Genomic DNA, 14,928 nt, shown 5'->3' with positions numbered 1-14,928 from the left:
CAAAGCAGATTCTTCTGAGTTTATTGTAATGCCCAGCTGGCTGCAAACTGACAGAGTGGTGTCCCTGGCTAAAATGAGTTGATGCCTGGTGGTGGCGGTGTGGAGCCAATAATCTAGGTACAGAAACACCTGGAATCCTAAACACCTCAGGTGAGCAGTGACCACTGCCATACATTTGGTGAACACAATGGGGGCTGTAGTAAGACCAAAGGGTCGGGCTCGAAACTGGTAATGATTGCTCCCAGCCAGATATGCAGATGATCCCTGGATGGTCTGACCATTTTTACTGTGGTAGTACACATCCTGGAGATCTATGGAGCACATCCACTCGTCTTTCCCTAAAAAGGGAAGTATCTTCTCTTTCTTGACAGATTTGTTTAGTCTGCTGAGGTCCAATATAGGTCTCCAGTCCCCTGTCTTTTTAGGAACTAAAAAGAATCTTGAGTAAGTTCTGGAACCTGTTTTGTCTGCTGGGACTGGCTGGATGACTCTTTTTCTTAGCAACGTTTGGACCTCTACTGTTGCCTATTCCCTGTAACTGGGTGGAATGTCCAGGATTTTTCTTGTCAGTGGAGGGGGTGTGGTGAAAGGAATGAAATATCCTCTGGAAATGATACTTTGTACCCAATTGTCATTTGTTATTTTGAGCCAGGCATCTGGATACAAAGATAAGCGACCCCCGTCTGCTTCTAGAGTAGGACAGTCAGGCCTCCTTTCAGGAGTGGCATCTTCTATTATTACCCCATCCTCTGCCCCTGGAGGGGGGTTCACCACGTGTGTTCTGAAAGGCTCCTTGGGCTTTTCGGAACCACATCTTTCCTCCCCTTTGACCCTTGGGGTAGGGTCTGGTATGGGTGGAAAAATGGACTCTGGCAGACAGCGTCTTTCCTTCCTGCTCACACCTGGTCAAAGGTTCCTTGACTTTGGGCCCGAAAAGGGATGAGCCATCAAAAGGGGTATTTACAAAGGATGACTTGAAGAGCTCCGTGAAGGAACACAAGCGCATCCAGGAGTGTCTCCTAAGAGCAATTCATGTACCTGCTGCCCTGCTCGTTCCATCTGCTGCATATGAAATGAGGCGCACGGACGAGTTAACTATGGAGTTGAGGGTAGCAAGCTGGGAGGCAACTTAATCTTAAACTCCTGCAGCTACCTTATCCTGAAGAGTATCTCCCAGTTCTTTAAGGAGATCTCTTTGCAGTCTCGTTAAATGGGTTAGATAGTTCAGCGATTGCAGTGCAAAAGTCGCTGAACTGTAAGTACACTTCCCATATCTATCCATAATCCTAGAATCACTGTTAGGAGGATGGATAGAAGAGGAAGTTTCTGAAATTTCCTTTCTGGTGGCTGCCTCCACCACTATGGCATCCACTGGCACACCCTTGGTCAGAAAAGATTTGTCTTGGGGAGCAGAGATAAATTTATTAGGCCTCCTAGGGACAGGCTCCATGGTGTCCGGAGACTCCCATGCTGTTCGTGAGACCAGCTGCATAAGCTCATCGAAGGGCGAAGACACCCAAGAAGTGGAGGGCTGAGACCCGAAAGCCTTCAGGAGAACCGACTCGTCTTCAGTAGGGTTGGTGGACTGCCAGTCAACCCTTTGCCTAAGGAGTTCTAGTAACTCAGCAAATGAGATTTATTTATTTATTTCCAGTTTGATGACCGGGGAGGTCCACTGGGCTCAGAGAGCCCATTTTCAATGGAGGCCCCTGGAGAAAAGCTCTGCATTACATAGTTTATTTACAGATACAACCATAGTAAAGAAGTCACAATTTACAATTTCATTTCATGTTAGAGAGCAAGCATAAATTCTTTGGTTACATAGTACAATTATGATATTTACAATATGTACATTTATGTTTGGTTAGCTAGTACTCAAGAGTTAGTTAGGAGTTTAGGGGTGGAGTGAATTATTAGACTAGGTGGAAAGACTGCAGTTGCATTTCCTGTTAGAGGAAAGGTAGGAATGCAGCTGTTTTAAAGTTTTCAAACTTTTCACAAGTCCTTAGAGAGGGAGGAAGAGAATTCCATTTTTTTAGCTAAGGAAAAGATAGCAGAAGTTAACCAGCAGGACAACTGGGTTTTAGGACAGTGATTAGGTTTTGGTGAGTAGATCTAAGAGTTCTCTGAGGGGTGTAAGGTTGAAGGATGTTGGTTAGCGCAGGGCACTTAGTAGGTTGAAAAATTAGTTTGTGAGCTGTAGTTATTTGAAGATAGTCTAGATGGTTGGAGAGTTCAAGCCAATTTAACAAATGAAGGGCACTACAGTGATTTCCTCAGAGGGGGGCCATGGGGACCCTTCAGATTCATTCAAGTCAGTATCAGATGTCAGGGACTCCTGTGGGGGAGTCTAGATGCTTCCTCTTACAAACTCTCTTCCTGGGAACCTCATCAGTGGGAGCTTCTGGTGAGGTCTCAGAAGAGCATGGGCCACCCAAAGGGGCTTCCTGAGGCTCTGGGTCTCCACGTTTGGCAAGGATCTGTGAAGCAGAAGCAGACACAGGTGCTTTAGAGGAGGAAGAAGCCAGACCTGAGGTCGAAGATGTCTTAGGATCCGAGAAGTCTTGGAAGATTTTGAGGACTTACTGGATCCATCTTGGTTGCTCAAAGCCTCCTGGAAAGAAGGTTTCAATAAACCCCTGTCAATGAGTTTCCCCTTTCTCTCCTGGAGAACCATAGAAGGAAAGGAATGGCATATGGAGCAGCTTTCTTGGAGATGTAAAGCTTCCTAAACAATAAACGCAGTTTACATGACTGTCGGTGACAGACATTTTCTGGCCACATTTAGGACATTTTTTAAACCCTGACTTGGGATGTTTGTCCTTATTGTCAGCCATTTGAACACGCACAATGTTATTAGCGTGCTGAAAAAAAGTAGACATGCCCAACAACAATTGAAATATAACAACAAGCCTTCCTAAAAATACAGGATAAATATAAATTGTATAAGCCCTTCAAAACTATGGGCTAAAAGGTCACACACACACACACACACACACACACACACACACACACACACACACACACACACACACACACACACACAAACTATTTATCTAAGCAGAAGGTAGATAGAAATATCAAAGTTGTGAGAGAAAGTCACTATGTAAATACAAACAACAATACATATACTGCTAGCACACTAAATAAACATTAGCTCTAATTATTTTAAAGCTATGACAAAAAGATCACTGTCTAAGCACACACACTTAAATCTAAACTAGTACAAAGGAAAACTGTGACAGAAAGGTCACTATTTAAACACTACAATCTAAACTAGGCCTAAGAAAAAACGAGGCCAAATAGTAATCTATGACAGAGGCAGACTAAGGGAAGGTAAACTATACAGTAAAGCTGTAAGAGCTTAACTAAGTATCTAAAAACTACTACTTAGAAGAAATTATCAATAAATTGAAAAATATTTGAAAAATAAGGTATTTACTTGCCTGAGCTAGCGAGAACCTCCGATCTGTTGCAGCGGCAAACTACATCTGAGATAACTCTAGCTGCATCATGAGATAGAGACTTGGCCTCGAGCTATCTGAAGACCTCGAGCTTTGTAGTAGGCTGACTCGAAGCCGAGGATCAGCTCCGAACCCCATCTGTAAGAATGAGCGGCGAGATAGAACAACTTCACAGCTGTAGTTTTCAATTAAATTGTGGCATATTTTTCCAGTCAGTGAAATACAGTCTGTATGATCAACAGTAAATGCCCTCACAAATGCCTTAGTTACATAGTAACTGAATTTATATATCAGTATTTCTTTATGTGAGGACTACACCAATAACAGTGAAGAAGGCCATGCTGACACAGCAGATCAAACAGATGCATCAGTCAATAAAACATTATCTATATCTGATTCTACAGCTGAAAATAAATGCAGTCCTCAACAGAGTGGAGGAATGCACTAGATTTTTGTTTTTCACAGTCAGTAAAATAACATTTATACATGTGACCAACAACAAATGTCCCTGCTGTTGCAGCTCTACAATGATTCCATTCACAGAGAGACAGATAATTACCTAGGTGAGGACAGCCCACACTAGATTGGGGCTAAAGGACATTGTCACTGAGCAGAAACTCAACAGATGTTTTGTAGGATAGACACAGAAAATAAAAGTTTGTTCAGGATTACAATACTGTTTTATCTATCTGCTCTGCTCCTTCTTTGCTTTGGATAATGAGACCTACAGTATCAGTACGTTTACATATACTCCAGTCTCTCTCTCTCTCACACACACACACAAATTACAAAAAAAACAGCACAGCTTACAAAGTATATTCTTCTATTCAAATTTTCTTTCTGTATTGTTTGTCACCAAAATGTATTTGCCATCATGACTGCTAAGCAGCAAGTTGTCTGAAGCATGACCAGATATTATGAATGCTGCTGAAAGTGAAATGAAAATGCAGTGCAAAGTGGGAAATTGGCAGTAACCTTACCAAACTACAGCTCTGACAAACACACACAAACGGTACAGTGTTACATTAACCAATGAATGGAATATCTTAAACAGATTTTACTCTCAGCACTGCTTCCCTCCATTGCTCTTTCTTTGTCAATTATGCAAACATGGTGTTATGTTAGTCAATGAATGGCACCTACTCAGATTTTACTCTCAGCTCTCCTTCTCTCCATGGTTCTTACTTTGGTGACAGCCTCTATCCCTCCCATACAGTCAATTGTAGGCAACAGTGACCTACACCAGCATCACAAAAGGATTATGGCTAGTTTGATACTGCAGCTTTTTACAGTGTCCATTGCAAAGTGGTCAAGCTTCAGTGCATGTTAGGGATGTTTTGCATACATATTCAGCTTTTTCACACCTATTTAGGGATCACAATGGGAATATTAAATTCAATTCCTAGTGTACAGTCCTGCTCTTGTCATCTACCATTGTCCTACATACATTAGTGTCATTAAGGAGTGCAGGCTAACACTATGCATTGCTGTACTACAGATCCCAGCAATACCTAGCTGCTTGACTGCCTGAGAAAGATTCCACACCCTGTGTATTAACCAATGTTATCTGCCTAAAAGCCACTGTTCATCCAGAGTTATTTTTTCTCTCATTCTCTTAGTTCATGTTTACCAATGACAAGAAACATTTACTGCTATTTTTTCTTCCAGAACAATTACGTATAGTAAAACAAACATCTTAAAATGCAGACTAAGAGAAACATTTCTGAAGCTTACATTATTTTCTGTACTTATTTAGTACTTATTTTCTGTAAATCAGTATGCAGATTCATATACAAACCTTGGCTGCATAATGCAGAGGAGTTAGCTGGAGATCAGTGGCCTTTGCATTCACATCAGCACCAAGCTCACATATAAGGAAATGAATGGCCAGATCCTGTGCAGTTACTGCTGTCTGGTGCAAAGGCTGTGCTCCCATGTTATCCACCTGTACAAAACTAGCCTGTGAAGGAATCAGAATAACATTCATTAGAGTGTACTACCTCACAATTAAAAAAATCCTGTAATATCTCACATCTCTCAAGAGCTGAAGCACAGAATTAAAGTAAAACATTAGCCTAAAGTTTGCATGCATATCATAAAACAACTCTTTTAACCCACTCTGATTTTAGGTCTGTACAATACAATTTTCCTTAAGCCTACTACAAAACAAAGGCCTGCCACAACAACCTAAACTACATTTTATTATCAATACACTAAATGGATTTTTTTATCCTTTGTACCTTATTACTGGCTACTGACAGTTGGTAGCTTAAACTCTCCATCACACAGAAGTTTCAAATTTTCACTGCCAGAAAATTGGAAGTCACTTTTCAAGGAATGCCTACATTTTAGACAACCTCCGTTTGCTTACTCTATGACACTAAGCAAGTCACTTAACCACAGAGTAGAATAACCCCTGAAAAGCGACAATTTCTCCAGTGAGCTTGCCCAGTCAAGAAATCGGTAACATTAAAAAAATCAATATATTAATAATAAAACACTGCTTGACAAAAAAAAAATCACTCTCACTGGAATAATCAAATATCCCCAAGTTCCATCTCAGCACATTATGAGGAATCTTTCTTCTTTCCATAAAAAGATGAACTTTTAATAGATTAAAAAAATTATAGACTGTATCTGATTATGTTTGTTTTGCTGGGTTAGGGGATGGCAGACACACAGGGCACAGGAAGCAGGCAATAATGCCTGACAGGGTGTGTGTTAATGTGTAATTAACGCCTGCCCAGGGGTGTTATGAGGCCTGACACATTAACAAACACCCTGGAGGGCATTATTGCGCTTAGATAATGGGCTTGCTGTAAAATTGTTGCGTTTTACTTGCTTATTTATTTTTTTTAAGTACTGTATTATTTTTTTTATATATTTTTAATGTAAAATAGTTCCTCCGCCTACTGTTTCAAACTTGCTGTATGTTAATGGTGTTGGAGGAAGCATTTTACATCAGATATATATATAAAAATAATATAGTGCTTAAAACATAAGCAAGTGGAACATAACAATTTTACATACAGCTTATTCTCTCTCCCATACACACATACAGTCTCTTCTGCTTTCACACACATACATATACATACAGAGTATACATACACACACACAAACACACACACACACACACACACACACACACACACACACATATACATTCTCTTTGCTTTTATACACCTATTCACATACATGCAGACAGAAACACACACACACGATCACTCTCTCTCTCTCTTACTTACATACATGCATACACTCACACACAAGCTGCATTTTCTTTTTTTTCGTCTCTTTTTATTTTACACTCACTAAACAGCAAAAGCGCTGCTTAGCAAGTGTAAAACAACGGCTCGCTCACTCTCACTGGCATGCACATGCACTCACACACAGACAAACACGTATCATTTTGTCTTTTTTTTTTTTATATATTTTATACTCAATCGCTAAACAGCAAAAATGCTGCTTAGCAAATGTAAAATAATGGCGGTCGTTCCGTTTCCTCAGTCCAAGCTCCATGGCTGATTGATAAGCTGCAGAGATGCAGAGAACTTGTTCTTCTCAGCGGGCATTACTTGTACATTAATACCCTGCTGGAGAATGCTCATTCTCCAATCAAGGTATTGATGTACAGCTTGCCCACTGCCTAAATTCTCTTATTTTATTGCACATCTTCCCTTGCTAATCTATGTAATAATTAGTTTTGATGACACAAACAAAGACAAGAAAAGTGTCTTATTTTACTTTATCTGAAGCTGGCAGAACCTTGGAACAAAAAGATTTGGTTTTATTTCCTGGAATCCAGTAAAAATATAATAAAATTATATGATGGGGAACAGAAAAATTGCAACTAAATTTGGAAGAAAAATATTAAAAATGTAGACTCTTCAATTTGATAACACAATGAAAAATCAGTTTGCGACACTATAGAACTCAGCTGTCCTGTACATACATACGTGTGTGCCTTTTCTCACACTAGTCACCAGTTCAGTTCTGATTAAATCAAATGCCTCTTGCCCTGCAGAGGCCTTATCATCATCTATCCTGCTGCCTACAATAAGGATAACTCCTAATAGCCTCCTGCTGTGACTTGAGGGTAGTAATGTAGTCTACTGTCACTGAAGGGTTTTACCTTCAGTATTTGGCTTTCCTGGCCTTCACCCACCAAACCATGGACAGTAGTATGCTTATTAACAAACACTTCCAGACATGCTGACCTAAGGAATCATTACAACCAGGCCAGTGGTGCACTTGTCCATTGACAAGGAGCTTGACACCACAGCCATCTAGCCTACAATGATGGTGGCAGTGTGCCAAAAGGTGCAACCTAACCAAGGATGAAACAGCAGGCTTCTGACCATGGTATCTTATCCACTACCCAATCAACTCTCCTGTCAGCCAAACTACTTACCAGAAATATATACTTCAGTGATTTGTCTTGAGAAATGGACCAAAGAGCTAAGATAAACTAAACTGTATAAGCATGCAAATGCACTCCTGATTTTTTTAAAACAACTTTAAGTCGTGACATATACTTACAAAAGCAAATAGCAGACATAAATGAGTACCTTATGCTTTTTCATCAATAATTTTGCTATATCAGTATGTCCATTCCTTACAGCATCCGTAAAGGGAGTAACCCCACAGCTGTCCCTACTGTCTGGGGTATAGCCACACCTGGAATAAAACAAAGAGCAATGTATTGCTGATAGGTATGGAGGTCTTGGAAGCTCCTCTGATGCATCATTAGTAGGCACCAAAGAAAGGCTTATGAAATTCAGTCGCAGCAGTTTGTGGCAGTAAATGATGTTCATTCAGGAAGCCATTGTGAACACTGTCTCACATATTAAATTATACATGAATTTGTACACAGCAACAAACAATAACAAATCTATATATTTTATTATAAGCCTGAGTTTTTATACACCAAAATATACAGGTTTAAGCATTTCACAATAATGTATTACCAGTGCCTTTCCACAGCATTGTCACATTACCAAGGAAACTGACCCCCCCATGAATAAATACATAATTCACTAATAACATCAAATGTGCTTGATTACCAACAACCATTAAATTAAGCTAGGATAGAATATGAAGTCTGAAGGATTCAAAGTTTACGTATTACAACAGATAACTTTGGGGCTACACTGAAATATTAATATATTAATATATGAATTCAGGCTGCAAACAGTTTCATAAGGAAGCATCAAGTATACAGTTATAGAATGTTGTTGTTCTTCTTTCGGCTTTTCCCAGTTAGGGGTCACCACAGCAGGACTCTGGTCCACTAATGATTGGCAGTAGGTTTTTTTATGGTGCCGAGGTGCCAGCCCGACGCCCAGCCTTCAACGAAGGCATGCCCATTCACGCATGTCTTTCGAACACCACTCGACCGCGGCATAGAATAACGATCTAAAAATACCATCTATAAATTAATGTACCGCATCACACCATGAGGAAAAAAAATGCAAAAAGCGAACACAGAACATTTCAGAAGTTTCATTCTGCATTCACTACCATTCTTGAATTGCAGATGACTCGAATAAACAGTCGAGGATATAGCTCATTCTGTAATATGTGGAAATTTCTCTGCAAGTTATATTACATTTTTACCTAACACTACATCGGGTAACTAATTTTCAAGTCATGTTTCAGTTACTTAAAAGATGCACCAACATGTGAACACCATTTTCTATTTTTTCTATTACAGTCTATGCGGAATGCTTGGAACCTTGAAACTGTTGCCAACAGCTTTCATTAAATTATCTTTAGAGAATGAGTAAATTGTGCTTTAAACCCTGATTGGAAAATGAAATGTTCTCCAGCAGGGTATTAATGTACAGGTAATATCTGCTGAAAAACAAATCCTCTGCTTCATGGTAGCATAATAAACTACAGTGAATCTTGGATAGTTAAGAAGCAAGTGGTCAGTATTTTTTTGCACTTGCTAAACAGCTCTTTGTGTTTATCAAGTGTAAAATTAAAGGAAATACTAAGTAAAGCAAAAAAGAAAAGTGTGTGTGTGTGTGTGTGTGTGTGTGTGTGTGTGTGTGTGTGTGTGTGTGTGTGTGTGTGTGTGTCTGTGTGTGTGTGTGTGTGTGTGTGTGTGTGTGTGTGTGTGTGTGTGTGTGTGTGTGTGTGTGTGTGTGTGTGTGTAGATAGGTGAAGGCTGTCAGCCTAGCCAGATAGAATTTTGTAGATAATTCTGTCATTTGTAAATATTAATGTAAGCCACAGGCTTGTTCTCTTAAATGTGAAAAGACTGTATTGGATATTGAACTGCAAAAATGTAACAACAGTGCACTCTGCTGTAAGAAAGCTAAGTCAAACAATTTATGACCGTCTTTGATGTCAAAATTCGGAGTAGAGATTTCTAGACAAAGGGATTTTGCCTATTGTTTTGAGGCCAGAGTTAATGGCTAGAATTTGCATGTATAAATGTCCTTTATTGTTCTGGTTTCTGACCAGGTGAAAAGAATGTAAATGTTGTTTCTGTTAGCCTGGGAACACCAGAGAAGTGTGAAGAATGATGTCACTTGAAGCAGCTCTTTGTTATCAATTTAAAGAGACAGAATCAGAGAGCTCAGAGCATTTTGTCTTGAGAACATCCAACATCACCAGCACTGCTATGTTCTATATGTACGTTTATTTCAGAACTGTGTTTTCTCTTAGATATAGCTAGGAAATAGGACGATTAGACTAGTTTGTTTTTCTGTGATGTCAGGACTTTTCTACGGTATTATTTTAAGTATTTCTCTGTGATCTCTGAACTCTTGACTAGCACTGTGTAGTAAGAAGTATTGTCTTCTGTTTTTATTATTTATTATTAAATATTTTTAAACCTTTCAACTATGGTTGTTTTGTGTAGAGATAATTTAAGCTCTAGAGTACATTACATGTATATGGTGATACTGTACCAAGTCACTCCAAATAAGTCTTGACTGGTTGCACTTACCAGTTGGATAATGATATTGCACAGTAATAACTGGACACCCCTTTCATAAGAGCCTTTTGAGTAACTGATAAATATTAGCTGGGTGGTGGCAGTGATATCTACTGTATAGTCTGTGTAAAAGGGGCACAGCTGGCGAACCTGTGCCAGACTTACCCAGGAGGGTCTGTGTGGTTGTATATAACTCTTATTTCAAAGTGTGTGTGTGTGTGTGTGTGTGTCAGCTACTAGGGCAGGGACACAAAGCATTGGTTGGACAGGGAGGGTGCTGGAGGTTTTAGCTTGCCCACTAGGCTGAGATCTGGACCCTATAGCTGTGCCAGTGGAGAGTCTGATTTGGGACCTGGAGAGAAAAGGAGAAACCAGCCCCAGACTGACTCTGACCTTTGTGTGCTCTTAGGGAAATTGTACTTTACAGTGTGTGTATTTATTATCCTTTCCCTATATGGATGCACCTCACTGGTATTAGTGGTGAGGATTGAGGCTCCTTGATTGCTAGGCCAGTGCATGGGTGTCGCATATTAATTGTTTGGCAGTGGTGGGATATCCACACCACATATTAATTGGTTGGCACATACTAATTGGCTTGTATTGGTGTGGATAGAGTGAATTCCTGTAGCTTGCATACAGTGATCACTGAAGGTGTTTTTGTACTCTAAATCAGCCACGCAGTGATTACTCAGAGTTCAGATCACAATTGTTTTATTTCTTTTGTTAGCTTAGTTGGTCAGGGAGAGCAGGCAGCATATCAGGAGAGGAGTACGGAAAGCTGACAAGGAGCCAGCTAGCTGAGATGTGCCAGGCTAGGGGACAGGTGCATGGAAACCTGACTAAGGTAGATATGACTGCAGCTTTGGTCACAGCTGCATCAGAAAACAGCAACCAGGAGGATGATCAGACTGGCAGTGGAGATGTACCACACTCCGAGAATGGACAGCTCAACCTTTCTGCGAAGGACTTAAAAATCCATCTGGCGCTAAAGAGACTTGAGTTGGAGGCCGGGCGTGTGGAAATAGAAGCAGCTGAGAGACTGAGGCATCTAGAGAGTGAGGACAATGAGAAACTGTGACATTTGCAGGCTGAGGAGAATGAGAAACTGCTACGCCTTGAAGCTGAGGAAAAGAAGAGGCAGAGGCAGCATGAGAAGGAGATGCTGACTCTTTGCCAGAGTCATGGATGTAAGGGGGAAGGGAGTAACTGGACTCCAGAAGCACAAAAGGTCAGTAAATTTCTTCCACAGTTTAAAGAGGGGGATAATTTTGATAGTTTCATTCATATGTTTGAGAGGGTATGTAAACAGTATGATGTTGACCAAAGGCTCTGGGTACGGTTCATAATCCCCTTACTCCACGTTAAAGCTGTAACTGTGTTGTCTAAATTTGCTTATTGTGAATATTTTGATTATACTGCTAAGAAGCACTTGTTAGAATGTTTTAAGCTAACACCTGAAACTTATAGGGAAAAGTTTTGTTTGCACAGACGCAAGGCAGATGAAAGTGTGAGTGAATATGTTGCTGAACTGAGCACTTATTTTCATAGTTGGGTGAATGGATGTTAGGTCACCACTTCTGAAGAGTTGGTAGACCTTTTGGTGAGGGAACAAGCTCTTAGCACTTTGCCTGTGGACATGAGGATCTGGTTAGCTGATAGACAATGTGCTACTTCAGATGGGTTGGGGAAGAAGGGAGACCTATACCTAGCAAGCAGGGCATCCCTGCACAGGAATGGGACCCCCCAGTACTGCTCATAGGTCTAAAGGAACCCATGGTGGGCAGCACAGACTGCCCCAGCAGAATCTGCCAGTAGCAGGGGGAAGCCACTAGTCCACGTACATGTCCAGGACCTAGGGTTAAATGTTTTGAATGAATGCAACCACTGGAGCCATGTGGCATACAGGTGTCCACAAAGACAAGGTGGGGAAGAAAAGGTGAGAGAGCCAGTAAACGGGAAAGACAAAATGCCAATAGTAGGTTGTCTTGAGACAACAGGGGTACCAAACTATCGTCCTGCAGATGTCCTGATATGGAAAGACTCAGATGAGGCAGTACCATGTGCTTATGCAGTTACAAGCAGTCAGGCTAGGAGACAAGCATGTGGGTTTGGTAACCTGGGGGAGACCCAGACAGACTGCATACTTGCAGCCAGGACTGGTGAGGTGGTTACTTCAGGGAGGGGGAGCTACTCTGTAGCAGTGAGACTGAATGTGAGCCACAGCTGTTTGCGGGTACTGATGTTCCCTTGGACAGAGTGACTGCAAAGGTAGAGGTGAGTAGTAGTACCCAGGCTGACAGTGAGGCACCACTGTCAGAGGATGCCAGACTTCCTTTTGAAGGGGAGCTGGGAAGGGTTACAAAGAAAGAGCTGAGACAGGCACAGCTCTCAGACTCTACACTGCAAGGGCTGAGGCAGGTAGCTAGTGAGGCACCTGATTCTCAAGGAAAGGGGGAATCTGTATACTGGGACAAAGGGTTACTGTATAGAGAGAGTGGAGCCCTAAGGTAGGGCTAGAAGGTGAGAGAATACAGCAGTGGGTAGTGCCTACCCACCGTCTGGCACTTCTAGCCATAGCCTATGATATTCCCTTTGCAGGTCATATGGGCATAAAACATACAAAGAGATGTGTTATGCAGAAGAATCTATTGGCCTGGGATTTCCAGAGATGTAACAGGGTACTGCAGGACCTGTGAGCAGTGCCAAAAGGTAGGCAAGGTAGGAGACAAGGTGAGAGCTTCTTTGATGTCTTTGCCTGTGATTGAGGAGCCATTTCAGAAGGTAGCTATGGATATTGTGGGGCCTCTGAGTACCCCAAGTTCCGCAGGGAAAAAATATATCCTAGTGGTAATGGGTTACGCAACACGATACCCTGAGGCAGTGGCTCTGTCCTCCACTGAGACAGGAAAGGTGGCAAAGGCTTTGTTAGAGATTTTCAGCAGGATAGCTTTCCCAAAAGAAATACTGACTGACAAAGATGCCAATTTCATGTCAGACCTGCTGGCTTGTCTGTGGATGTCCTGTGGTGTGAAGCACCTGAAGACCACCCCGTACCATCCCCAGATTAATGGTCTTGTTGAGAGGTTAAACTCTAAAATCAAGTCCATGCTACAAGCATTTGCAGACCAGTTTAAGAGGGAGTGGGAGAAATATTTGCCCCATCTGTTATATGCTTACAGAGAGGTTCCCCAAGAATCCACAGGGTTTTCACCCTTTCAGTTGTTGTATGGGCATAGAATGAGGGGACCTCTAGATTTAATTTGTGATGAGTGGGAAGGTGAGCATGAATCTCACAAGGAGTCTGTAGTGGCATATGTCCTAAACCTCAGGACAAGGCTCAGGGAACTCATGGGCTTGGCCCAGGAGAACGTGGCAGAAGCCCAACAACAGAAAAAGGTGTGGTTTGACAGGAATGCTCAAGCTAGAGAGTATGCTGTGGGGCAGCAGGTAATGGTTCTCATTCCTGTCACACACAACAAGCTGCAATGCGCTTGCGAGGGACCCTACAAGGTGGTAAGGTAAGTGATGTTAACTACATGATGGAACTGCCAGGCAGGAGGCAGGGGCATAAATTGTACCATGTTAACATGATGACACCTTACCATGTTAGGGAGGCCCTTGTGCTGAGCATTTGCAGTGGATTGCAGGAGGAGTTTGAGGGAGACCTGGTGACTGATCTCCTCAGTGAGGCTCGGGACAGACACCTCAGTGGAAGGGGTAGCAATGTCCCAGCAGCTATCTCCTACCCAGGTATGAGAAATCTGAGCAGTGTTACAGGAGTTTGGGGACATGTTCACTGGAAAATCAGGGTGCACCCACCTGGTGCAGCATCAGGTGGATGCAGGACCCCAAAGACCTATTAGGCAGGCCCCTTATATGGTGCCTGAGAGAGTCAAACAGACTCTGAGGGAGGAAATAACGGAAATGTTGGAACTAGGGGTAATTCAAGAGTCCAACAGTCCCTGGGCCTCCCCAGTGGTGCTGGTGCCCAAGAAGGATGGCAGCACCAGGTTATATGTGGACTACAGGAAATTAAATAGTCACACAGAGTCAGATGCTTACCCCAAGCCTAGGACAGATGAGGCCCTAGAGCAGCTGGGTGCGGCTAAGTATCTTACCACTATTGATCTTACCAAGGGTTACTGGCAGGTGCACTTGATTCCCAGTGCTACAGAGAAGTCAGCCTTTGTGACTCCTTTTGGCTTGTATGAGTTCACAAAGATGCCATTTGGGATGAAAAATGCCCCAGCAACTTTCCAGTGGCTGGTAGATCATATCCTAGCTGGATCAGGAGATTTTGCCCTTGCTTACCTAGATGATATTGCCATCTACAGCCATTCCTGGCAAGAGAACCTTCAGTAGTCAGGGAGGTGCTGGGCAGACTACAGAGGTCAGGGTTGACCATTAAGCCCATCAAATGTGAGGTGGGTATGGCAGAGGCCTCCTACCTGGGACATAGAGTGGGGAGTGGTAATATCAGGCCAGAACCTGCCAAAGTAGAAGCCATTTAGGCATGGC

The 14,928-nt window shown here is 42.0% G+C and overlaps 1 protein-coding gene across 1 annotated transcript in view; it reads right to left on the bottom strand.

The window, feature by feature from the left end:
• The window catches only part of ANKRD16 (ankyrin repeat domain 16), a 371,524-nt gene that overhangs the window by 61,126 nt on the left and 295,470 nt on the right, over positions 1-14,928 (bottom strand). The window contains exons 4-5 of the mRNA XM_044088822.1: positions 8,033-8,141; positions 5,263-5,424 (exon numbers count right to left, since the gene is read on the bottom strand). Of these exons, the coding sequence (XP_043944757.1) occupies positions 5,263-5,424; positions 8,033-8,141 (271 nt within the window). The remainder of the gene's footprint in view (positions 1-5,262; positions 5,425-8,032; positions 8,142-14,928) is intronic.

This window comes from Protopterus annectens, chromosome 11.part0 (genome assembly GCF_019279795.1).
Source record: "Protopterus annectens isolate FY-2018-M chromosome 11.part0, PAN1.0, whole genome shotgun sequence".
NCBI lineage: Eukaryota > Metazoa > Chordata > Ceratodontiformes > Protopteridae > Protopterus > Protopterus annectens.
The sequence above is the reverse complement of the archived record's forward strand: the minus strand, read 5'-3'. Positions and strand labels throughout refer to the sequence as shown.